The sequence below is a fragment of the Cebidichthys violaceus genome, unplaced genomic scaffold (assembly GCF_023349555.1).
Source record: "Cebidichthys violaceus isolate CVI_PGR_0920_01 unplaced genomic scaffold, fCebVio1.0.p SCAF_20, whole genome shotgun sequence".
In the NCBI taxonomy this organism is placed as follows: domain Eukaryota; kingdom Metazoa; phylum Chordata; class Actinopteri; order Perciformes; family Stichaeidae; genus Cebidichthys; species Cebidichthys violaceus.
Window position 1 is genome coordinate 1,469,079 of NW_027176373.1, and position 27,999 is coordinate 1,497,077.

At 40.8% G+C, this 27,999-nt stretch overlaps 1 protein-coding gene across 4 annotated transcripts in view; it reads right to left on the bottom strand.

Moving 5' to 3' along the window:
• Nucleotides 1–27,999, bottom strand: part of cadm1a (cell adhesion molecule 1a) — a 357,304-nt gene that overhangs the window by 44,001 nt on the left and 285,304 nt on the right. For all 4 annotated transcript variants that reach the window (XM_068715641.1, XM_068715639.1, XM_068715642.1 and 1 more), the window contains exons 6-8: nucleotides 20,749–20,907; nucleotides 15,122–15,218; nucleotides 10,254–10,426 (exon numbers count right to left, since the gene is read on the bottom strand). In XM_068715641.1, coding sequence (XP_068571742.1) covers nucleotides 10,254–10,426; nucleotides 15,122–15,218; nucleotides 20,749–20,907 — 429 coding nt within the window. The remainder of the gene's footprint in view (nucleotides 1–10,253; nucleotides 10,427–15,121; nucleotides 15,219–20,748; nucleotides 20,908–27,999) is intronic.

The following is a 27,999-nucleotide window of genomic DNA, read 5'->3' on the forward strand; positions in this document are numbered from 1 at the left end:
GCAGGGTTGTTGAGTACACAAACTTTGACCAGAGAGCATTTTTCCTCCCACAGCCTTTCCTTTTTTACTTCATTATCCAGGTTAGACTCCCCACCCTGACAATGACCAGGGGGAGATATCAAAAGTGACATTTTCCTTGTTGAAGTGGTGGTGCTGCACTGATATGAAGCCGCTGGCAGTGCTGCTTTGTGAAAGACCACCCATGCTGCTCTGATTGCCTGGGAATGGACTGAACAAGGTTTTAGGGTTATTGAAATGTGCTGGAAAAAAATATGTTTCTGGCTGTTGATAAGGAGGAAGGCTAGCCTGCACTTTAATGAAATACTGCGCTACAAGAAGGTGGCGGAAGTGGACAGAGAACTGGTGGGAGATTGATGTCCGGGAGACAGAAAAGATGCTGTTTTTTGCAGATACAAGCACTGTGCAATGACACATTTTGTTATGTGATGATGCATGGTAGGTTGCGTCAGCTATGTTGCAGTTTATTGGACGAGCTGTAAATGACAAAACTGCAGGTGTTTTTGCTTTACAATTTTTTTTTTTTTTAATTCATTCAAACTACCGTCAATAACAGGCAGGCCAACTGCCAATGGCTGTGAAAGAGATAATTTGCCATTCATTTGAAAGGGCGCTTCAAAATTTCCCAAAAACTCTCTTGCACACTTGTTGCTAGTTCACCATTGGTGCCGTGGGCCAATGGTGGCACTTATTTGTGCCTACCGCTGGGTTACAGTATATGTCACATGAGATGAAATGCCTTCGTTTGTTTTAATTTCTAATCAATTGTTCATAGACGCGACAACATTCAAATCACAATTACTAGCTGGACAAAATTCGATAGAAAGTTAGTAGTGCTTTTGCTCTATTGGAAAACAATAAACTATTAAGTGTTACGACTGGTGGTGTTCCATGTTTTTGTAATTGTCAACAAAACCCATAAAGAGACCAACAACCAACAATGACTTATGATGATCTTACCAACAAGTTTCTGTGTAGCCAAAGCAAAACCGTTTTTTTTTGTATTGGGCTGTAAACATGTTTATTTCTGCTGTGATGTTGGGCATTTTAACATGGAGTGGCGGTCTATGTGTGTTGACTCGCTTTTGGAGGCAGCCTCAAGAGGCCATTTTGCGGAACTGCAGTTTTTGGCTCTTCCGGGTTTGCTTCATTTCTCTGCACCATAGGTTGCAGCTTAGTTATCAGTCATTATGTCACATTTTTCGGGTTATTGCATAACTGAATGTAATGACCAGTAATTGTTCTAAGATGTTTCAGTAGATGTTCCCAGTGAAGGTGTTTTCACTGTGACACCATTGAATGGAAAATGCAATACATCCCAAAGTCACATTAAAGAGATAATAAAAGTTACCTTGCTCTTTGTAGAGCAGGACGTCTCCCCTAAGGTTACAGAGGTTGTTTATCGTTGGAAAGTAGTCTTCCCTGAGGGCAGAAGTTGTTACTTCACAAATCCCTTCACAATTTGAGAAAATCATTTATTTCATGCACTTTAAGAAACATGTATTAAGTAATTCAAATAGCAAGCAGAGAGGTCCATGTAGTCCCTTAGAACTCTGCCTGAAGCAAATTTTAAAATGCTAATGAAGGCCTTCAGGTGATCTGGATCAGTATTCAAACTCTGTTGCTGTGCGGTATATTTTGAATCTACCAACAATTCAATTTTTTTAAGTCAACCTTGATAATACAAAGGGCTGTACACACCAATGTGCAGACAAAGGCGGGGAGAAATGATCCATTGGGAAGTCGGCTGGCAGATGAGGCTTGAGCTGATGAATTTCACACATGCTTGAGAGCCACAACTCCAGCTCTGGGGTGGTGCCGTCTAATTGGTTTTTATCCCATTATGAACTGTGAGGGTCCAGCAGATGTTTGGGATCATCAGTGTCAGCATCTCATTAGAAACTTAGCAGTGAAAAAAAAGAAGGAAGATAAATAAAGACTGTCTGGATGTACACTATATTTCTCTATTGGTGACTGGCTGGTGCAATGTATCAAAGAACACTGGAGCTTATTGACTTTCAAATGTGACAGGCAGAATGTGTTTTTCTTCCCGCTGAGTCACCGGCCCTTGTTTACTGATGAGGCTTATGAATCTGTGTTTCTGGTCTGAATGAATGGAGCAGGACCGCAGGAAGCTCCGAGATGTAGCCTGACAGGAATCATTCCCGTTAAAGCCGGTGAGTTAAAGAACTCCATGTGAGCACAGGAACTCCATATCTGCACAGTGCCGGTAATCACACCAAACAATATGGAGCCTGAAAGAACACCTCCAGCACAGAGGAACTGATGATACATGGGAAGAAGTGAGGTGTAGTAGAGTAAAGTATGTCAAAGTAATAGCGCAGTGTATTATAGTACAGAATAGTACAGTAAATTATAGTACATTATAGTATAGTATAATGCAGTGTGGTATAGCCTTATCTATAAATCGTGAGAAGGGTGAATTTGTGCATACATGTTCCTGACTTTCTAATGCTGTTTCATCTTATATTATCTGGAATTTACATTATACACATGTTAAATACTTAATAAATGAGACCAAATAAATGCATTTCATTATTTTCATTTCCACTCACAGGTTAAACAAACAGAATGTACACTAGCCTTTCTAAGCCTAAGTAGACTCCAATTATTAGATCAACACGAACATTAAGGCTTCCTCATGTGGCCCAAAAATGTACTGCAGATATAAATGTTAAATATAAGACTATGGAGGAAATTCTGCAATTTTAGTTGGCAACTCTAATAAAATATGTCTTTCAGAATGAGAGTATCGTATAGTGTAGTGTATTGTAATATAATCTAGTATAGTATAGTGTATTATATTATAGTATGTAAGTATGTATGTAAGTACATGCTTGTTAAAAATAACCAAAATGTTGAATACTAATATTAAGTATTTGACCTAAGTATTAAGTATTTTGAAATAAAGCTTGAGGTTTTGTCTTCTACAGACAGAACAAATGGGATAAGAAGACAGACACTGTAAGAGCAGATAGTGTCCATCAATTTTAATCATACAGTAATGTCAGAAATATGTCAGCTCTTGAGTTTTAAGAAGAAAAACTACCAGAGGTTGTATGAGCCGTTATTCCAAAATACTACTACTTGGTTTAGGTTACAAAAACGGCTGTTAATTTAACCATGTCAAAGAAATATTCATGGGTAAATGTGAGGGAGAAAACTAGTTAAATTTAGTTTTTTTACCAATTTTTTTTTTTACCAAAGGCGAACTTATAATGTAATGTACATTTGAGGTGTTCAAATTAGGATTGCGGCCTTGCTTGAAGCTTGGGAGACAGAGCAGCTCTGCAAATTAGCGTCTGCCTTAGTTTTAGGTTAAACTTGGGCGCCATAAAAATTGGACATTTTGCATGTTTCACATAGTGAAGTAAACTGGCAGGAATTGATATTTTATCCCAATAACATCATAACTCAAAAATTGCTTGTTTTGTTGTTAATAATTGGTTAAATTGAAACACGGAAAAAAACAAGGCCACGACTTTAGAGATCCAACAAACTCTAAAACTAGAAGTTACCTTGTGAAATGCTTTGACCTCACCAGAAAATATTTTCTACCCCTTTTGCTTTCATGTTTCCCTGCTTTATTCAGTTTTGTGACCTGCTACGCCATCGAACTGTATTATTGATTTGCTGCTTTATGTCCCATTTAGTGCCTCTTAGCCCTGCAAGGGTTATCTATATTTTATCCTTCACAAGGTTTCTTCCAATTTTCCGGTATTTCGTTTGGGTAAGTTTTTCTTCGGCCCTTTCAGTATCTGCCCTCGGCCCCTGTATAATCCCAACTAGTGAAACTCTGACAAGTGCTGTGTTTAGAGGCTTTACATATCCACTCAACATTGACTCAAAGTGACATTGGTGGATGCCAACGTTGTGAAATAACTAGAACTCTTTGCCTTTTATCTTTCCGGAGAGAAGTTACGAAGCCCTAAAGAGGTAATAAATATAACAAAAATACTTCAATTTGGATAGTTCTTAATTGTCTACCTGGTTCAAAAGGAATGCTGGACTACTGTATAGGTTCTTTCAAAGCAATCTCAGATCTTTTAATGCCCTACGAGGGGTGATTGAAGAAGACCACCTTACTGTACAAAGTCTAGGCTGAAGGCCAGGCTTTCAGCTTCAGATAATAAACAAAAGACTCAAAGGTAGTTTTCTCCAAGCTGGGTCATTTTGGAATCTTCACATGTTGGAAGCAAAAGTACTGTCTATAGAAAATATGGTATGGATTATTTGAACATAAATATATTGGGGTCATTTTGAGTGACATTTCAAATGTGTCATCAAATAAAGTGTGTAATTCAAGATCACAGCCACTCTGACATATTCCTGCCATTTGGTGACCGGGAGATAAATGTTGGGATGTTAAATTCTATAATTTCCCCCAAATTACAACTGTAATGTCATGAATTGATACATGGCAGAGGACTCCACGTGTTTAAAATTCATAAGAGACAAACAGAATTCAAAACACAACTTCCTTGCAAATTTGCTTTGGAGGAGATGAATTACTTTTTCTCCTCATAGCATTTTACAGCAGCAATTTCACTTCCACTCAAGTGCAATTTCAGCAAACTAAGAGCGCTTGCAGCTTGAATAAGATGTTTTGGGACACTTTGCACCTCTGGAAGAAATGTTGGAAGCCACTTAAAGCGCTAACAGTGACTTGTGGAGAAATTCACATGTGCTTTAATGGAGAAGAAGTGTAAAGTAAGTAGGAAGACGACTGAGTGCAACAGGGTCACTAAACATGCGGCTGGTGTGCAATAAAGCCAGTGCTGGTAAAAGAGCAGGGAGAAGGAGAACTCAGTTATTGGGTAAGCGGCAGCCTGTAAACAACTTAAAACCCCTCGGCGCTGGGTCTCACTCGACTGCGAGACGAAAACCCTGATGGTTGTGTTTTCTTACCCTGTGAAGTAAGAGCGGCAGCGAGAGTTAGAGCAGTACAGACTGCATTCTTTTCGCTGTTAACATTGTTAGTGTCAGCCAGTCTCACGGTGCTCTCCATCACTTAGGGTCACAATACTCGGGAACCAGATGCATTAGAAGAGATGCTGGCCATAGCTGCATTTGTTCTGGCTGTCAAGCAGGGCGAGTGTTGGCGGTGCAGGCGCCATGTGGACTTTATCATTACATTACACAGCTGTAATGTACAGCTTGGGATCCTGGGCTGGTGCTGTGGCTCGTTTTTAACTTTTCATAAAGAAAAGTTCATCTTAACATAAGAGATGTGGAAAACACTCATTTCAAGACGGCTTTTGGGGCATTGTGGTGCATTAAATCTAAAGGTCTGTGTCTATTGGAGGGACTTTACCATTATTAGAGTCTTCCCCTCCTTACTTGCCATATTTGAACCTGATGTGTCTTTCTGAAATAGCCTGGAGGTATGGTGGTTAACTTCTTAGGATTAAAATAAGAGTGTCTTTGTTTTTCGTTCCAAGAGTTGGGGTTAATCAAAGGGCTTATGTAGTTTGGTTACTGAGTGGTTTCACTCGTTCTACTCACTGTTTATTGGGGTGTTGCTTTAATACAAAGGGTAGGACACGAGCTCCACGATTAAACAAATATCTGAAGTCATAAAGGTGACACACATATGTGTTACTATGGTTGCCAAATTATCTTATATAGATGGAGACGCAGGTACTGTGAGGCCGTTTCTGCAGTTGCTTCACTTTCCATGGAGTCAATGAGCAGAAATACGGACAGGGCCGCTCTTCTATTGCAACCCACACTGTGGTCAAAGGGGGTCTATAGTTATATACTGTCATCAGGTTTCAAGCGCTCTGTTGCCGCATGGCATCTACAGTTATCGAGTGCATCTCCTGCTTTTACCGCCGTAACGTCGCTTTGGTGTCACTCAGCACCAATCTCGACAAATGAAACCAGTGAAATCTGCAGATTCCTTCGATGCAGATTCAGAGATAACTTTGTTAACAGTTCACAATGAGCTGGTGGCTGTATATCACTAGTCGTACATGCTGACACCCCTGCTAGTTGTCTGATTTCTCACATGGGACCATATACATACATGCCCTTCTCCCAGCTTCTGTTTTGGTCAACTACAGAGGTGTTTGCCTGGTGGTGGTGGTAGTGCAGGACGTGGTGTGTGTGTGTGTGTGTGTGCGTGTGTGTATGTGTGTATGTGTGTGTGTGTGTGTGTGTGTGTGTGTGTGTGTGTGTGTGCGTGTGGTGGAGGTAGTAGTGGGGGGTCTGGATGTGGGAATCGGCTTCTGACAGCCCAGCCACAACATCCTGTCTTCCCATTAGCAAGGCGAAGGTTCGGCATTATTTGCTGTTGAATTACAGTCGACATTAGTGGTGTGGGAGCCACGGACACATCAAAGTCATCAAAAGACTAGCTCTAAAAGGATAGAGGCCTTCTGTGGTTTTAATGGCTGCTGTTTTTTTTTTTTTTTTGGCGCAAGGCTTTTAGTTGCCCACATGTTGCATTACCGTGTTTATCTTTGTCTCTCTCTCACCACGGGGGGATGCGTGGGTAGTTGTGAGGGGCGACTTGCGTCCGTCACCATGGGATTTCGTTGTTTAGGCCCGGGGAGAGAGAGAGAGAGAGACGTACAGAAAAGCTGCAACAATTACCAGAATATTCACGCTTCATGCAAAGTCGTGGATAATGGGTCGTACAGAGGTGAGCAACGATATGGCTCAAAGCAAACTGGTTGCTCTTAATGATGGTCTTTTATGTGTCTTGTAGTTGATCTGATTACAAAAAAAACACACACACACACACACACACACACACACACACACACATTTGTCTTGCCATACTATCTCTCCTCTGATTTTAATACTCCCATTTTAATCCTCAACCATCACAAAGTTGAAAACACTTATTAAAGTTGCTCAACCCAAATCGTTTTGCTGAATTACAGACAAATTCTTTCAGCACCGAAGATCTACGTGTCCAAGCAGCCTTATAAACAAACGTGTAAACAACATTTCCATGAGTCATTATTATGCATTTAAGGCTTTTTTTGCGTGTCATATTTCCGTGTGTCATTTAACAACACGTTAAACGGTTGCGGTTATGTTTGGGTCCGCAAAACTAAGGTGACATCCGCTCTTCGGTTTAGTCAGCAAGACAACTTAGTTATGTGTAGGAAAGACGTCATGGTTGGGCTTTAAAATAAGTATGTAAACAGGAACAGGAAAACACGTCATAAACAAACGCAACTTAAGAAAAACCCACTTTGGGACACCGGACTGGAACAACGGTCACCTAGTTGCAAGTCCTTGTGTTTGTTTGACTGACCCGCCCCCCCCCCCCATGAGCAGTCTCTCACATTTTACACTACGTCACTTGTTCAGAGCGCATTGTATTCACGTGAATCATTTCCATTTCTGTCAGTACAGACTACACGGCGCACAAACGACACGCTGAAAGCGAGGAATGCGTTTTTGTTGCACGCAAAATGCCTTACAAATTGGTGTGAGCATTCACACGTCAATTGGTGAGAGAGAACTGAATCTGACACACGCGCACACAAAGAGGCTTACACTGCACTGTTAGTATTGACTAACAGCTGTAATATAGCAGGTGGCAGTAAGCTGTTTCCTGATTTTCAACAGTACCTCTGTTGTTTTATTGCACTCATCATTAGCACAGCAACTCGCTCTGCTGTAAATAACATCCATTCAGCTGGTGTCCGTCAGGCATTGAGAGTCCTTTTTTTTCTCCCCCCCCCCCCTACATAAAAAGAGGCCTTTTCACTCTGCTAATTCCCTCTGACAATAGCCGCCAAATAACTTCTCTGCGGGCTCGGGGTCTACCAAAAGTGATAGTGAAGTAATTTTTGCCAGGGAAAATGAGCACATTAGAGTGTAATGCCCTGCCCAGGGAGAAAATGTGACTGGTATCAACAGTATAAAAGCATGTTAAGATAATGCTTATGAGGATGAGAGAAAACAACACGGAGAAAGACTGGAGGAAGCTGCACCATCAGGAAGCTAAATGAATAAATCTGGCAGAAGTAGGTGGAGGCAGGTTCAGGATTACCTCAGGTTTGCGGGAGGTAGAACACATACACACAACACACTCATCTATTGATCCACGGCTAGGTTGTGGCTGTGGTTCTCAACGCATTTACAAAACTGTTTTACACCATGCTGATGGACAGTGGTAAGCACTAAAATGTTTGTTATCCCAATCAAGGGTCTAAGAATAGAAGATGTTGTACGCTGTACAGGTTGTAAAGCTCCTTGAGGCAATTCATTGTAAATTTGGGCAATATATAAATAACACTGACTATATTTTAAGGCTGAGTATCGTGTAGTTTTACGATGCCAGTATCATTATCAGTACCCTTAAAGTGATACCGACACCAAATGACTTACATTAATAACATCAGTGAGCAACTGTAGAGCTATTCCTATTGTATTGTCATGTATGTAATGGCCTGTATTGTATTGTGAAAAGATTATCATAAACATGCATACTATCATAACTATTACATTTCCAAGGGGGGTACAAACTGAACAATTTATATACATGGAAGCTATTTGCCCCTGCTCTGCACAGCCCTAATACAGCAGGCATGCAGCACTCACACAGCGCAATACAGCGGTTACTGTTGATAACGCCGACCCACGGTGGCAGGAACGCGTTGCCATCAAGGCGTAATGTCCTCCCTCTGCCCCCCCCCAAGGTTAAAACTGCTAGCTCTTTCAGGACTGTTGCCATTGTTAGTGCTGTTAGTATTGATAGCTTCTAGCTGCCGGCTCATACATCTCCGTGTCCACATGTCATATACAATTGAAGAACTCTTGCTGAGATTGGCTGCATTGGTCATTTTTCCGTGGTCTATGGATACATACATTGAAAATGAAATCCAATGACTCAATGGAGCTGTGTGTGGTCAGGTTTACTTTTGGAATCAAACCACAGTCTCCTGTTGCCAACTACCTTCACCTTTTGGAAATCGCAAAAGTAGTTTAAAACCTGGCTTGGGCTCAATGGGCCACTAGCGGGGATTGCTAGTGATGCTGACATCATGAGGTTTGCCAAATTCAACCCGCCGCTCAGAGTGTTTAAATGTAATTTTAAGGAGCTCTTCACACTGCAACGATACAACTATGGCAAACAAATCCCTTTCTCCCAATTTTAGCAAAAATTAATCAAAATCTTGTTCACAAATCCACAATGTAAAATGTGTATGTAAATGTGTATGACAATGAAGAATGTAAAGTCCTCTTCAGGTCATAAATATAATGAAAAACAATACACAGAGAGAGAGAGAAACAACACTGAGGACATGACCTTCTCTTTTGCAGAGAAAATAGCACTGCGTTCAAAACATCTCAAGGAGCTGCTTTGGTGTTGCTGTGTTGCTACACTGGTGTGAAGAAGACAAATAATCCAGTTTGAGTAATCATAACAATAAGCTCGTATGCTTATCAGAGACCAAACAGATTGCCTGTATTTTTTTTCTTCTTCTATTGTGCGCATCTTAATGCGGCCTCAGGAGCCCAGTTGTCTGTCCAGATGCAAGGAAGAAAGGGAAGTCAAGGGAACCAAGTGGACAGAGCAAAGGGACACTCTTTTGGTATTGGCCATATCCACAGTGCAGTTGCAAAACAAGGAGGGATTAAAAGTATACTGCACCTGTTTTAAAACACAGTCCTGTCAGTCTGCATACTTTGGATTATGCTAATAGGTACAGCCTTTGGCAGAAGGCGATTTGTTTGTTTTTAACGGGGGGGGGGGGGGGGGGCCCGGTTCGTTGGGTTCAGCTCTGCTGGACATGTCACAGTTGGAACACGGCATAGCTGCACTTGGTGAAGGCTACTGATATTTCAGAGTCATGGTCGGGGCCATAGATTTTAACTTGCACAAACCTGAGTCAGATAAAGGATCAATGAGTCAGACAGACTAGGCTAACAAATTCAATTAAACAACTCCTCTGCCTCTGCACCCTCTAAGCAACTTGGGGATGAAGAGGGTTGCAGGTTAACAAAAGGGCCTTTTTTCACTTAGCTAACACGGGGCGATGGCACACCCCCTCATCCCCACTCAAATCACCTCTTCTCCCAGCAACTCACAAATCTCGTAAAATATCAACAGTTTACATATCAATGAATTCTGGTGTATACATGTTCATGGGACAATCTCTCAGAAGAAAAGCAGATATAGAGCAGATATAGAGAAAGCAGAAAGAGAGATAGTAAAGTGACGTAGGGTCAGTGTTAGACCGGCATACCATAGACGTAGAGGATGTAGTCGTCAAAAGACTCCCCCACCGTGTTGGAAGCCACACAGCGATAGGTTCCGTTGTAGGACTTGTTCAGGTTTTCGATGTAAAGATCACCCCCGGTGATGACGGCGTGGGATGGCACATCGTCGTCCACTTTCACCCAGTTCACCCGCTGTGGCCTGAAATGAAAACCAGGGCACCAGTAAGATTCCGTGGATAAGACAGACATTCTAAACTGAGAATGTACGTGAGAGATGATGTGATCCTTTTAGTAACCAATTACATGTATACTGAACTACCAAAAGTGTAAACCATATAGATCATTTTAATAATAAGGGCTAAAAATACAATTTTAATATATGGGATTCCCACATGTAAGAGCTTTCTTCCCCTGGGAAACATGGACTTCCTCAATATGTGTTGTGGCAATCATCTAATGATATCACACAATATAACATAAGGGTAGACCTGCAGAACAGTCCATTGATCAAAATCAATAGCATTCATCCTTTGAGTTAGTGTTCTCTTACACCTTTGAAAAATGTTCATGCATCCACCTTAAATTTCGTAATAATCAACTTATTCTAACAAGCAGAAGTGTTGGTCTTAGGTTGGCAACGAAAGGTCAGAGGATCACCAAAAACGTAGCAATTAGCACCGTCAGCACCGTTGTCGTAGTTTGCGCTGTTAGTTCTGTTAACGCCGTTAGCTGTTAGATACTAGATATGCTCACAATTTTGCATTTGGCGTCTTTGAATAGACAAATATACCTATTTTTTGTATGTATTTTCAAGCAACTGTTTACTAGAGGCTAATCAAAGAGAGTTAATATATAAAAAAAACTAAAATGACATTCCTCCTGTTGTGTACAGCTAAAAACAACAATAACTGTGAAGCAGCTTTGTTCTCAAATTACAGGCTTTCTACACTTGTATACTTGTGTTGCTGTGTAGGTGGGCGCCTATCAAGTGTCTGTATTTGTTCTCTTCTCTACCTTGACTGAGGTTTAGAGCGGGGTGACAGATTCCATTTTTATGACAATGAGCTCAGAGCCACAGTGGGTGAAGAGAGAAAAAAAAAGAAAGAAGACAAAACACCTCTATTTTGCTGCTGCAACTTCCAATGGCCACTGCCAGCTACTGTTATTTCCCATGAGCGTGTGCTGATGGTCTCTCTTGTTGCATTTTGTTGTGGCGTTTTAACTTGTTTCCCTCCATTTGAAAACATTTGGTGTGGAGGGAGCAAGCAAATAGGAAAGGGGAAAAAAAAAAAAAAGATGATGTGAAAAAACCCAGGAAAAGAAAATATGAAATAACTGTTTGAGCTCAATAGCAAAAGCAAACAAAACCACATGTGCTGTGGCTTTGTTTGTGGTGGATGGCTTGGAAGAGGGTGCGTTGTCTATTACAAGTGCTCTCCAGATGAAATTAAATGTAAATAAATGATAAATATATAAATAAGATGGAGTGAGAGACATGACCTAGAAAAAAAGGTGGGTAGGATGTTGTGAGAGGGGGAGAGTGGATCCAGAGAAGGAAGATAGACAGATATAGACGAAAGAGGTAAGATGGGGCTGCAAGGAGAGAGGAAGGGCAGGCGTCTAGAATACAAATGGCTGCCTGCAGCCGAGGCCCCCTGTGCTATCGGCTGGTAATGACTGCACAACTCTCAGCAGCTCTAATGAAAATGACTTCCAATTCCCGGCTCACTGTATTGATTGTGTTTTCATCTTTATAAAATGAATACGGGTAGTTAGCTTGTCTCTATGCCAAGTATGAAAACTTCGGGGGTGCTGGTGGATGGAGGCAGTCTTGAGTTACACAGTGTTTGGTTCGATGTGTGTGTTTGCGTGTTCTTGTACTTCGACTTTTCAGAGGATCATGCAGACATTCAGAATGAGAAACTTTTTTTGCAAAGGGAGAACAGTTGCGATGATCCTAACTTTGATTTTGGGTATACTTGTCAGATTCAGTTTTAATTTTGGGCAAGTTTAAGACCAAATCAAAGTCCTGCATTGGTCCTGTTTTGCAAACCCATAATCCCCCTGTACCCACAAAGGCTATACAACACTTTAGCTCAGACAGACTGCCGGTAGTTGGGCAAACATAATCAAATCTTTTATTGAAAAAGTGTTGCAACTGTCGCAAATTCGCATTACTGGCGGTATGAATAGTTTTAATCCGAAATATTCGCAGGCGAGTATTTTGCATTTTCGTGCCGTTTATTCGTCACGTCCCCGATGAGTAAAGGCCTTAACACAGTGATCCGTGTAGCTTGTGGAGACAAAAGCATGATGGTAGCACATAATCAGAAATGTCAATCTTAACCTCAATCATCATGCCACTGCCACTAATTTCTTAAATGTAAAACATCACCGAAGAACCTATGTTGGGAATGTCCCACACCTTTAAACTGTGAGGGCGGGTTCTACAAAACTCCTTCGTAGAGGACACTAGCTGCATTCAACTTGCATTCGCAAGAGTTTAAATGGATTCCAACAGCAACCCAGTTTACAGGCCCAAAATATATATCACAATGTACATTAAAATACTTCTGTCCGTGCTCATATGCTGTCCATATGCTTGATGTGCTGCAGACAATCACATTTTTAAAGCTATGTGCCGCTAAGCTGGAAGCGCAGGTTGTCACAGAGCCGGAGTGTGTTTAAGTCCAATTCATACTTTCTTTCTGTCTTATAAAAGGCACAGCCGCCATGACAGCACTGTTGTTTGACAAGACATGAGTAAGTCCGAGACTAACACAAGTTAACCGGCTACAATGGTTGCGATGGCAAGGGCTCACATAACAATGCCGAGCGCTCTGACCATCCTGCCACATGGATTGGAATGTGAAAGTCCGTTTTTGAGTAAGCCTATTTCTTTAAGGTTGTCATACATCTCCACATTTGAATTCACTCGAACATGAAAACACCCACTGCATTTATCATACACCTGCAAGTTGGTCACATCATCGTTTCCCATGTAATATTCATAGCTCCAGCCTAAACAGATGATTATTTTGTCCCGTTCAAATTTGAACTACCTCGTCAACAAACTAACATGATTGATACCAACAGCACAACTGCACTGATGTTTGGATAGTTCGGCAGGCCTCCTGCCTCCTTTACTCAACCCTCAGTGCCCTAATGGCTTCATTTGCACTCCATTACATCTCGTATCACAAAGACCTGTCATGTAAACAAAACAGCACCTTGGTTTACAGATGATACATGTGGGATAATAACCTAATGAGTGTCAAACAAGAGCTTTATGAGGCTAATGCCAGAAATATCACAGAACTGATAAAGGCCACAGAGTTCATCTGTGACATTGGGGCAAAATTATACAGTTATTTGTCCTCAGCTCGTGGTACAAACAATCTTTTAACTTGAATCACCTGTGCACATCTGTGCACATCCAGTGCCTCGAGTCCATCAACATACTCTCTCTCAGTCTCACACAGTCTCCCTAGACACCTTCAGAATATTAGCACTCAACCCCTTTCCTTTTCAACCCTTTTTCTGCTAAAATTCGTCCTTCGAGATGTTAGGACCCAGTCCATTCACTATCAGTAATGACCCTTTCTGCTCTGTCCTTCGCCCTTAAAAGAGTGGTAATTAAACATCTGCTCCAAATAGTAGAGTGATTCTGATGTTTTCATAACTACAGGAGCTTTGAAATTCCTGAAAAAAAAAAGAAGCCATTCAATAGGTGATTATGTATCCAAGAATGGCCATTTAGAATTGTGTGGACTCAGGTCCGTCTGCAACAATAAGACTGTCCTAGTACAGTTCTCCTCTCTGCAACATTTACTTCTATCAAGGTAACCCTCTTCTCCATCAGAACTCCGTACAAAAAGACATCTCCCCTCCCTGTTAGGAGACAAACCTTTTGTACCTTTTTTATTGCTAATTCCACACTTAAATCTACTTTGACCAAATGTCTTTACCATCACACCATAACCCTTACTACCATCGTTCAATTTGCAGTTTTTCAAAAATTAAATGACCAAAAAGATCCATTGATACAATATTTTGTGTTCATATTCATATACCGTGGAACTTAAATCAATAGCCCGGGCTTTTATTAGCTTCATGATATAGGTAATGAATTCCATTTGTACAAAACTCTTTGCTCATCAAAAACCGGAAATACTATAGAATTGTTTATCTAAACTACTTTGAATGATACATGTATACAAATTAAGCTATCAAATAAGTTATTAATTACGAATCATTCCTTTGATCTAACAATTTACAGCATTTGAGGGTTTTACGGCACCTGGCATACTGACACAACACCTCTCTTCATTCTGTTAAAACCCATCCGTCCGTGCTTATCCGGGATACCGAAAAGGAAGATGGGTGAAAACTAAACAGAGAAAGGTTGGGGAGACTTTTATAGTTTAACCAGCAAGGTGATGAAACCAAGCATACCCAACAATACGGTACCAGTGGAAGAGAAAATATAAGAGAAGTGACGTCTTTGTTTGACGAATGATGATAGCAGAAAGTGACCAATGGACTTCACATGAAAAAGAAAAACTGTTTAGATTTGTTTTTGATTGATGGACCTTTACACACTAAAATAAAACAAAAAAATCAAAGAAGAGACACGTATTCTGAGGACTCATTACTTTTTTTTTCGCACCTCTTGTCTACCATGCTGGTAAATTTCAACGCATTATACTTTTAATTATAATTTGGTGCTCATGGTTCCAAAAATGAACTGAACTATAAAACCTCACCGATATACCGATGCTAAGAAAAAAATAGCTAGATAAGACACGCACACATGCATGAATCAATAAATGTGTTTCCTCTACCCATGGTACATCTTTAATTGTGCGAGTGTGAGAGTGGGTGTGTATCGTACTGGGGTTTGCCTTTGGCCTGACACGTCAGTTCCAGGTTCTCTCCTTCCCTGGTAAGACCCTGAGGAAACTCTACCATGATCTTTACCTCTGGTTTGTCTGAAAGGAAAGGGAGAGAGAGAGAGCGAGAGAGACACAGAGAATTAATTACTGGGACAACACAACAGACAATGCATTATCTTCGCTCTGCATCTATATTGTTCTTTCTGATTGATTCCTATTTGCAGCCACGTTGTTTGTAGCATTCATAAACATGCACAGCTACCAAAAGAGGAGCGAGATGATTTTCTCACTGTACACAGTGAAAAATATGATATGAATATAACACAACACATAATCCTACAAATTATTTCCATGTGCAACGTGATCTATGTTTTTTGGCAGCATGTCAGATTATCAAACTTTCCTAAAGTGTTTGAGCAAAGAGGAGCTGCGGCAAACATTCAGGATTCATGTCACATCAGGAGAGACATTAGGCACTGTTGTTCAGGCAGGGCGCCACAGTTGAGTGAATCATTAGCTGATTGGCTTCACACTCTCCATCAGGCTACCTGCTGACTAATAGCATCCAATCATATTCATGGAGGCGTACAGCGCAGATATTCTTACCTGACTCCTCACATTATTACTCAGCTGAGAACGTCATATCAGCTCTGGCCGTTAGTCCAGTTTTGGTGCCACAGCCTTTTATTCACAATGCTTCATAAAAATAATCACAATAAATTATAAACATTATTTATAATGACTTATAATGTAAAATATCCTTCATGATTCCTGGTCACTCACTAGTGTGTGCTGTTCTTGCATTTTTCACCTTTACTTCATGCAACCAATCACCACTTAGAGTAATGTTTGATCACATCATAATGCATTAAAAAAGGCTTTGAATGTTTTACAACCATGGACATTATAATACACCATGATCCTTGTGAGAAAAAAAACGTCAAGCGAAGCATTATGATACTTGAACTCATAAGTCATTATGAAATGCTTTATAATGTGTCATTATTATTGTTATTAAGCATTATGAATATGTTTCAGTGCTTTTAACAATGATTATCCATTGATATTAGTATTTCCATAATACATTATAGACATGAGCATTGTAGAAAGAAAAATACAGAATCCATGTCGATATTGACATGAATATAGTTCATTTGCCGACTATATGATTCTACTGATCAGGTGATTGTGTTTCCATCAGTGCTTTCACTACTTTCCTTGCGGTTGTGAAGTTGCTGAAAGAGAACTTTACTTTTATTACGAATGAGCTACATGTTACTAAAACTTTGCTTGGTCTGGGTAGATTTGACTTGACATGATGTAACCAATCCAATACATTCACCTACTACTACTACTGCTGCTATTCCCGCTCTTCTCTGGCATCAAATCACTCTTGTTGGGTCTACCTTGGGCATAGTATTGATGGTATTTTAAATCAACCCTTACACCAAAAACACGAGCCAAAAGCTTTGGGGGTATGATCGATGTGGTGAGGCGCAGAACCACACATAGCCCTGAGTATGTCCAAAGACATTGCCCGATAAAGTTGCTACATAAAACCAAAGACACTGTTGACGAGCTGAGGCAGCTCAAAAGAAAATGTAAGAGTGTTGTTTTGACAATCAGTGGGGTGCTTTGACAGTCGCTGCTGTGCTATTCTTTGCTTCCACGGAGTTTCTATTGTTCCCACTCCCTTGACTGTTGCTGGTGTTATCAAAGCTTTTTTTCTCGTCTTGGTGTGAGAGATGATCCTTTATTCTGGACAAAAATGAAATGTTTTATTCAAGCTAGCATCTGGGTAAAGGATTGAGTTCAGTGTAACCATGCACTGAAAGTAAGACCGAGATAAAACAAGGACAACAACGGTCCTTACACCTTTTAAGGTATCCCACTATAAGTACATGTGTTTGGGAGATCTTGCAGTGAATTATCATCTGTATACACGTTCATCATTTCACCATTTTTAGTAATTAATCCTTTGCTAAGTCACGTCCTTGAACGCAGATGGGCCAATCACAGCGTAGCATCAGCCAGCTCCGACCAGAGTCGGAATACGAACCGGCTCTTCTCCACAGTCTCATGGCTACTAGCTTGTAGTTTGTGTAATAGTGATACTCGTTACCCGGAGGGGTTGGAAGAAGATGTGCGTTTCTACGTTTCTATTTTAAAATCTGTGGCGCCAACATTAGCAGAGTATTTCAGCACATCATTAGCTAGCGTTAGCACTTCTATGCTAAGCTAGCTTTTGAATGTATATTCATGCTGATTTCGTTTTTTTCAATGATTGCGACAGTGACTAAAGACCTACCCGGCTTCACAGAATAAGTGTTGTTTCTTTAATTTCATTGTCTTCTGGCTCAATCTCCAGGTTATGGGGCGGTTCACTTTTACACTGTGATCTGTAGGCTTTAACTTCTATCTTTATCTTTGCAAGAGTGCAGTTAGTGACAGTGTGGGATCCATGGTAGGAGGGCGGGGCTTAGTAAAGAATCAATTGTGATATCCTTCGTTGAAATGTTAGAATGTCTTTAATGTGCTTGTGTAAAGTGTATGTATTGTAAGAGAATCTGTTGCTCAAACAATCACTCCACTCATCAAAAGCAAAGATTGTTTCACCAGCAGTTCCATCTAAAATAATGGCCAACATCTTTTCGGCAAAACATCAATAGCTTAATTAACCTCAAAATCACACTTGAATGCTTTCAGCACATTATGCCCTATCTTGTTTGCAACACAATGTTATTCTGTTGCTCCTACATCAGATTATCTCGATAAATACCTGAGTCATCTCACTACAGACTGCTGAGTCACAATGGTGTAATTACAGTTTTCTGATTGTTCTTTTCCCCCATTTTATAGTCTAAATGCACCGTTCGGTACTTGCATTTTTAATCAGCCTGTAGACAGAGGGCCTGAGTTATGATTTCAAAGCCGGCTGTTAAGTTTCACACTGCTGTCCGACCTTCTCTGCAACAAACAACACGTGTCTGGCCATCCATCTGTCTAAATCACACCCTGTCAGTGGCCGGCTCTCAGTCTTGGTGATGGACAGCAGATGGGCGAAAAGCCAAGTCTTCTGCTCAGTGGGCATGCACGGATTTAGACAGGAACCCTTTGGTTTTGTTTCCACTCCGGGCGCAACACGGCATCCTGCAACTTTTTCTTCACTCACAACGTCATCTGACCTTGTCATCTCAGAGCCATAAACATGAAGGACGCTAGGCATCTGTAAGTTGTTTTGATAGCCTCAAGTAGTTATGTCGGAGCTTTCTTGTCTCCGCTTGATGGGAAAAACACACACACACACACACACACACACACACACACACACACACACACACACACACACACACACACACACACACACACACACACACACACACACACACACACACTGCACAGCCAGATCTGGATACTGCCACTTCAGTAGAAATGAAATAGCATCTACAGTATGCAAGGAGGCCGTTATCATTATGCTAACTGAATTATTTGCTTTATTGTGTGCCTCACCTCATAAGCACTCAAGACGACACTATCCATCTTTTCGCAGCCGGCTGACCTTAAGGGAAAACCAACCAGGCAACGGAGCAAAACAGCTTGCTTTGCTTATACACATAAACATTACAGGCTTATTTAATTATGCGTTCCCCTGACAATGGCCTTTTTGTTGTTTCCTACCACACAATGCACTCTATTCCACTCACAAATTGCCCACACAGTGAGTGATTGTAATGTAAATCACTTTGTCTATCAGTATAATATATAATCAGTAAACAAACACAGTATGTGACAGCAAAAGTGAGCTTCAATTTACGGATCCTGTTGTTTATAATTTCAGAGAAAGGAAATGATACGTAACTAGATTCTTAAAGGTTTGTAGAAAGGACGATGCGATTTGGGACTAATTATAGGGGAAATGGAGACTGGGAATCTTTAGACATCTGGAACTATTTAGAACATGACATTCAATTTGGTATGACATATGAACCTATGAACCAAATAATCCCTAATCTAATCTGAATTAGTACATTGTAATTAGGTCTATGTTTTAGTGCAAAACATAAATACTTCTCACCTGGACAGCTTTGGCAGTGAGACACTCTGCAATTCATTCATCAATTTTAGTTGGTGCAAATAAAAAGGGAATTGTTTTGGAAATCAAGAACTGCTCTAAAGACATAAATTACAGATTCATAAATATCATAAATATGACATAGAAGAGAAGTCAAAGAAGAGAACTGTGAAATCCCCACCTACAGTATCATTCTCTATTCTCTAGAGTATCACTAAACATTTTATATTCAACTGTATATCATCAAAAGAGAAGGTGCAGTGCAGTCCTGTCCATTGCAGTACGCACAGAGCATGAAGCAGTGTGAGGTGCTGAGCTGGGTGGTCCATGTGAGCTCCCTGTTATCAGAGGCAAACAAAATGCCATGCTGCCTCCGTAGATGAGCTGATCTCCTCTTCTCGCTCTCCCAGGGAAAGGTCAGATAGCTACAGAAGACTTTTATTTTTTAAATAGAATGCTAGGACATGCCAGAGGCCAAAGACATAAGGTTACAGAAGCATAAAATACATAAATTCTATCATTTTGCATCAATGAAAAGATCTAAAACTCCACATTGCAAAGGCCTGGCATTTTAATTACTTGTCACATGGCTGAGTAGTCAGTTTGGATTCATTTCCAATGTCATAGTCAGGCCTGAATCGCATACCTTTTATATGAACCACTATAAGTGGTAAATTGTTGCAAATACTCATCTGTGATGCCTTTTCTCATTCCAAATAAATCCATTGTAGCAATAAAAACATGACCTCGAGCCTCAATTAACCCCTTGCACTGCTCGTGGACCCCGTTGTCCTTGGCCCGAATTTACTTTTTCAGAGGATGTAGCAGGCTAGAGTGAACATATTGGTTTCATATGAAACTATACAATCTAAGGAATCCATTGGTACTAATCATATCAAGCTAGCATGTCTGAAAGGAGGCTAAATGATGCCATAATGCCATGTGATGATAACAATACTGTAGCCATCTGGGCACTCAAAGCTCTACGATTGTACCTCATATTGCATATAGTATATACATATAGATCTATATATATATATATTGGAATATGAATTCAACTTTAACAGGAACATGACATGTTATGTAATGTATTGATTTCTTTCAGACAGAAGTGCAAAGGTAAACTGATGGCGTACATTAGTATATTTCTCTGGAAGATGTTTGTAAACATGAATTTGAATCTATTTGCACGTTTTATTCATCATACACTGAGATAGTTTCCCTCTAATGACATTGACGAAGTTTCAGTGGGTGGAAAATGTGTGAAATTGATGTCATTTAATTAGTAGAGATGGAAGAATCTACTCCATTGCGGTCCAATTGTTCCTTTGTATTCATCATAACCTATGCAGGGAGATCATTTCCTTCACTAACACTGTCATACATGTCACGACACAAAGTTTTAGATAGAGGAGAAGTTGCAAATTTATGCCATTTTCATCTTCTCTATATTTCTAGTTTGAGTTAAGCTGATGAGACACAAAAAAAACTTGCACAATACAGCTTAAATACCCATGCAGATTTTATATTTATTACTGACCAAAAAGTACTTACACTGCACCTCCAGGTATATCTGTGCTTGGAAGTCCTTGACTGCAGGGTGGTCTACGATGCAAGCCACTGGTACGCCATCATCCTCCTTACTCACGGTGAACGTCAGCCGGCTGGTTACTGTGTACATCTTGTCGTAGGTCAGCTCAACCTTGGGCTTGCCTGTGGGGAAACGCCAAAACACAAGGAGACTTAAACACACTGCAATACGGGTGCATTTTAGATTCCAGTTAAAACAAGAATGAGAATCACATAGAAAGTCCGTAAAATGTACTTCACTCAAAAGTGGTCTGGCTCGGAAACAGTTAGGTAAAGAACAAAAAATCCTTCGAAAGCATTAGTATAATCTGAAGGCTAATTGGCTTTTAACCAAACAACCGTTTAACAGTTTAATGTGATGGTCTAGTAACAGCAAAGGAATATAATATCGATAACCATGTTTTCATTTAACCTAGAATGAGCCCTTCATATCTATATAAGGAGCGGGTCCTCTTCACCGAGCCCGTCGTGTTGTAAAGCCATGTTTCTACAGGAGCCCTGAACGGACAAACCAGTAGCTCTAGCAAGGAACCGTTCGCGTTTTTTACGTTATCTTAAATCGCCACCGTAGTTCTCCGACATGCTTGTGAAGCGGCCGTAGCGTTAGCTGCTAAACCACGGTGCAGCCACCATCTGACTTCCGTTGCTCCTAAAGTAGGGTCATTGTGTAGCAAGGCGAACGGCGCTACAATGGTTTTCGATAACTGAAGGTTGAAAAACATGGAGGCGGTTCTGGAAACGTTACGCTCATCTCTATCCATCCATAGCCACTTATCCTTTGCAAGGTTGCAGGGGTTTGGCGCCTATCCCAGCGCACAGTGGGTGAACGGTAGCGTACACCCTGGACAGGTTGTCAGTGTATGAAAGGAACACAACTATGAACATACTACCATTAACAGGCAATTCAGAGGCTCCAATTAATCTAACCTTTATATTGTTTGGTCTGTGGGAATAGACCGGAGCCGGTGAAGAAAACCTGCACAGAAGTCACACATCTAGCCGGAGGATTTAAAGCGATGGACCGTCCTTGCCGTGAGGCAACAGTTATCACCACTGCCCCATCATTCTTCCAATTTCCTTGCAGTGATTTTACATTTTGAATGTCTAATCCAAACTCAAACAGTAAACACAGCACTGCTTGTTGCCTTAATCACTTGAATGACTTCCCATAGTTTGCTGGTTGGTTGTCTTCCTCCTTCAGGGCTCCATTGATTTTCAGTGTGCTTTCCACACCACAGCCGTATCAAGAAAACTGAGCTCCCGAGGGTTTAGGCTGGCTTAACAAAGAAAATATGAACATAGTTGGCATGCTTTCATTATAAAAATCTTTGAAAATATTACCAAAAGCTCATATTTTGAATTTCTTACTAACTTGCTGAAACTCGTCTTTTTGAATGCGCCCTTGGTTCCTCTGGGAGTACTTTGTGAACAACTTGTTTTCTTGAGGGGTCAGGCCACTAAGTTTTACTTGAGAAAATAACAAAGCTGAAACCTTTGTTCTCAAGGCTGCAAGGGAAAATGCTGATAAACAGTCATTGTGTGGCTGCAAGCAGAATGTCTCCCTTTCATTGACCTTACAAAATATGTAGAGTGGAAATGAGGAGGCTGTCCTTGAGAATGGTCAGAGAAGGTGAATCAGCTAACAATTGCCTGCTGTCAGGGGCGACTGTGCGACTGTGAATCACTCATTAGGCTTTAAGAAGCCAGATTTATTGTGTGGCCACCTTTGGCGCAGCCCTGCCAGATCTGAAGCCTGCAAAGTAACCCTCCTCTGATTAGTGGCCGCTCTGTAATATCACACAGACAGTATGTTCTCAAAAGCAATGAAGAGGATACCTCATCACGGTCATACAAAATAAGAGGGATCGCTGGAGACAGCGCTGCACGGCGGAGTCACAAACAGAGATTGATTATTTTTACCCCTTTGTCCTACTTCCTAACAGTCTGTTGCACATGTGTGTTTGTGTCACATCAATAAAACAAGCAAAAGAAAGAAGAAGAAAAAAAAAGAGGCTGTCAAGAGAAATGCTGGAACAGAGAGAAAATCGGTTTTAATGTGAGTAGTTGCATCAATCAGTTTGTATCTTAGCTGTAAAATATGCACTAAGTGCACATCCTATCCGCTCCCGTGCTGCAGCTCTGCCACTGTGGGTGATGCCGTCACCGTGGTGACAGCTGTCTCTTTGGGTGCGGGGAAAGCAAACCCGTGTGATGTGCCTGGTGTAAAGGAACAGGTTGTCATGAATAAATACCACTAGAGGCTTCAGATTTATGAAAGCACCTGAAACGGGAACCTGAAGGGGCCCGCTCAAATCAAAATGTCTTTTGAGATGCACGAAACAGTGGCGAGGAGACGTCTTTATTCAAGTCCGGTCTCTGGATCTCTTTCTTTACAGCTCAGGAATTCATTGTAAAATCATAATACTCACCTACAGAAGCTAAGTGTCTGTGGGTTTGGAACCTGTACAAAGGCAGGTTACTATGGAAGACATGTAAAGTATAATAGCTGTAATAAATGGTACCATAAACGGTAATGCGGTTGAGATAATCAATGAGCCTAAGTCTTAATTCTTGCTCCTTCAACCCTTTGCCATTACCACACATTTCAAACGCGTGGCTCCATTTGCACAGGAAGCATATCACCCAGTGATAATATATAACAAATTCTACTGCTCAGTGCTATCCTGAAACTATGAAGGGGTCACAAATCGGAACTACAGTGTGTGAGGAGAGTTTGTCTTGTTCTCGTTTTCTCCTGGCCTGGACTGAGGCATCTTCACATGACCACAGAGCAGCCTCTAGCTCACCATCCATGTGTGCTTGGTCAAGATAACACAAGCGAAGCCCCGCCGCACGCTGGACACCAACAAGAAGTTGCTGGTGCCCATTCCTCGAGGCAGAGGAGACAGAGTGATTTAGTAAGAGGGACATTTGAGAGAACTCCAAATGCGCCGCATCAAATATTAATGTGTCGAAATAGAAACAATGTCGCTCTTGAGGGAAACACACTGGATGCATCGATACAGATTTGCCAATTGTTTTCTACTGAAGCCCACTTACTGGAGGCATCATGCAAGGCTTATGCACATTGCTGCTTTGGGATGCGCCCCAGAGGCAACGTGTGGCAACACTCCACAAAAGCAATTCGATCACATTGTCTCCCTGGGTTGGCACATCTCAGCTAATGCTCCTTAAGTACTTTTTTTTTTTCTGTGTTAGCTCATCCAGTTTGTGCTACTAACGGGAATCAAATAATACAAGTCAAAGCCAGGAACATGCTAGCAATAGTCACAGTAGCGTCATTATAGAGATGCATTAATAATCAACACTTGTCTCATAACTGTCTACACACCGTGGCTCTTTTTTTAGATTCGGGCCGGCGCTTCACCAGTTTACTCGTTTGGTATCGTTTTGGTTTGTGAACAAATATATTTAATGAAACATTGTTTCAATTTTTTTCGGAATCAGCTCTTTTGATAAATAGAATGTTATTTTATGGGGCAAAGTAAAATACTTATTTATAGTACATGTTGTCTGTAAGCATTATCTAACAACAAAGGTCATAAATGGTGTGAAAATGAATGGTTTTAAGTCAAAAACCTTCCAATTTTCAAGCGTCGATACTCTGACAGAGCAGCTGATAGACTTCCTCTGTTTTGGACAGAGTTCCTTCAAAGGCCAGCACTGACCATGAACAAGAAACATAACAATAGATTTATACACTTAATACACTGCTCAGAAATCACTCTGGTGCCTTTTGTTTTTATCTTGAATTCTGTAAAAACTATCAAGGAGTTGATAGAATGATGCGACTTGAATAGAACACAAGTAGAAAAGCCCTTAGTGAGTATCAATAATGAATTAGTGAAAGCTCTCGTCAATCTGTGTCAAGGACTGAGAGACTTTGGAGCGAGGCCAGCAGAGATGAACGTCACTGAAAGGCAGTGGAAGGTCAAGTGACACTTTTCGTGCTCTGTCGACATTAACATACAAACTCAGGTGGCCCTCCTCTCACTTCTTTAACTGTTATTGTTCAACCTCAAATTCTTGTGGAGCAGTAAGGGTGTCTAGTTAAACACATTATAAAACGCTATACACTTCCACACAATCGCTTTTCTTTGCCCAAAATATATTCTGTCATTCACTTGTAGAGTCTTCCTGCTGGGGAAGAGGAGGGTAATTGAAATCACACTGTGGTTGTCTCATAGGATTTGAGGCCAATGACTGTTCTGGTCCCTGTCAGTCAATGATTTGCTCTACCTATTGGCTCTTCTTTTCTTTTTCTTTTTTTTTTACCCCTCTTCCTTTCTTTCATCCTAAAAAGAAGCGAATGACCTCCATAGCTACATCCTGCACTGCTATAAACTCACTCTTTGCATGACTGCCACTGTGTTAATAAATCCAACAAAATGATAACAGTGAAAGAAAAGAAAAAAAGAAAAAGTGATAATAGTGAGATTATGGGCCTGTGCATATTAGGAGAGACGGCTGGATTTACATTGGCAAGCATGACGATTGCAACCTTTAAATGATATTTACAGTAAGCGAGCCTGATTATCTCTCCAGGTAATTAAGTTACATTCTGGGGACGTTTAATTAGAAATAAGTCTTCCAGGCAATAAGCCACAGCCAAAGGTAATTTAAGTCATTCTGTCCTGGTGTCAGAACTCTGGCACCATCAGCCATTCCTTTTCTTTCAGTTTTTCATTTTCAGCAGAGTAACATCAAGATCCTTTTTCACAGCGTGGCTGCAGTTGTACCGAGGAGTTATTTGACATATACAGAGCTAGCATTACAACGGCTGGAATATCAGTGAGGTTTTACTTACAAAGGATGTCAAATGAAAGCAAACTGATGGATTGTATAAATGTGCCCTCCATTGTTTTAGGCTGTTTCAGCTATTAGCACCTTTTCACCTTTTGCAGCGGAAATGGATAAAAGCAAATGGCATGCTCCAAACGCAGTCTTGTCACAGGTGAGCCTTTTTAAGTACCACTGAGTGTTATGGTAAAAAAAAAAAAAAAAAATTGCATCTGTCAATTGTAGAACTTCAAAGAGTGCTGAGCCCTATTCTGTAAATGTGATTCCATTTCCAACAAGTGTGGGAAAACAGCATATGCATGGGGTCGAGTGGCAGTCGGTGTTTTCAGCCTTTTATTATAACAAGCAAATGACCATTGTTAGAAAGCTCAGCTAAAGAGCTGTTCGAATACTCGGCGAAGGAGTGAAATATTACTCAAAGCAAATAAAGTCATCGCAAAAACAAGAACATGCTGGATGGAGAGTGTTCTGTATGGAGGCACTGTGGCAAGATCCCATTAATGCTGTGCATCCCTGAATAATGGATTGGTATTTCAGTGGTCACCGCTTCCACTTAGCCTGCATCCAAACACCATGTTTACTGTGCCACTGTCAGCTTTCTGCAGCAGATTTCTTCATCAATAAGTAATCATCATAATGGATTACATTAATTAAGATGGTATGATTTCTGTTGGTCATTTATTCATTTAACTTAATGTCAAGTAAAAATGTTTAAAAAAAAAAAAAAAGAAAAAGTAGGGGAAATTATCACTGTGACCATCCCGTGACAGGATTGTAAATCCCGATGTGCAAAATATTGAAATACAAGATTGCTGAATCTGAAACTGACAGTAAAATTCAAGAATATTCATCTCTATGTTTTAAGCGTAAAATGAGTCAGTTTCTATAATCGGACACAAGAGCATTTTGCACAATTAAGATACTATATTTAGGAGCTTCACTGAACAGTGACCACAGGACCACTACCTTTGGCTATTCAATACTTAAGTATTGCCTAAGTATTTAGTGATCAGCAGAAACATAGCAATGTAAGAGGATTTGACTGAAAGTCAACAGTCATTTTTTTTGTGGTGTTAACAGCAAGTGTTAAGACTATCCCTGACCTTGGCACATTGGAGCATTCTCGGATTTGAGCAAACCACTGAGGGTGTAATGTGCTGCAGTGTAAAGGTGAAGCTGCTCAGGGCCTTCTACACAACTTCAGATTAGGACCTTTGTTTCAAAGTCTTTACAAAGCTTGCTGTCTGGGCTCTAAGGTGGAGCTGCCTGGCAGGAGGCCCTGTTCACCCCTGAGCTCCGCTCTGACTTCTAAAGCTCAGCTACCTTTGATGAAGGCATGAAAGTTGTCGCGGTGCCAACAGACTCTGGCCACCACTGCACATCCACATTGCCTTAATGGAAACTATTCAAAGTCACAGCAGAGCTCCATTTGAAAAGCAACAGCATTGATGCAAGCAGTAAATATGGGACGCCGGCAAGGGAGGAAAGAAACTGTCCCTAAAAATGGTTCATTTGTACGCATGGCACAAGGGCTTAAAAAATGCACACGTGCGTGCAAAAGTTGTTAAAAAAGAATTTTGCAACACTTAAAAGTAGAATGTGCAAAGCTACAGAAACGTGTGTGCAGGTGTGTTCTGGATTCAATAGGATCACCAGTGGCAAAGTAGTTAAATAAAAGATCGTTTTCACAGAATTATTTTTATTCCATGGCAAACACGGCCCATACAGTAATTCATGATGACCTTTTAAGCCTAAAACAATGTTTTTTTTTCTCTGTTGGTTTGTTCAACAAACCGTGTATGAAATGATAAGCAACAGGTGTGTCATTTTGTGCATACCAAAATTGCTTTCACCTATAGCAGTTTTATCTATTTCCATGGTCTGCCCTTCCGTGGAACAACACAACGGATTGCAGACTTGCTCTATAAAGGGAATGCTCAGAAAGGGCATCGAGCTCCAGTGTCCCCTGATGCCCACCGGTGGGGCCTGTGCTTTACTGGTGTGTAACAACACACTATTTGGCATCGACTTTGGGATCTATCTCAGCCACTTCTTCTTAGATTTCTGAAATGGTTTGGCTCTCTGAGCTTTCAACCTGCTGTGACATACTGCCCCTCAAGACATTTTGTCTTTTCGGTTTAGCCGTTACTCGATCAGCAAACGGAGCAGTCAACCTGGTCTCAAAAAAATAGTTTTAATATTGCCAGCTATTTTTTTTAAGTTTAGTCCGGAGATTAAAAGTCCATGTAGGTTTAAGTCATGATTAGATTGCTTCCATCGCAAAACTGGGAAGGCAGTATATTTTCATTTGGCAAAGTGTCCAAAATAACCTTTCAGTATGTTGTAATTGAAGTGGTCTGAGAGAAAACTAGACTCCTCTTGGCTCTGTTGTCA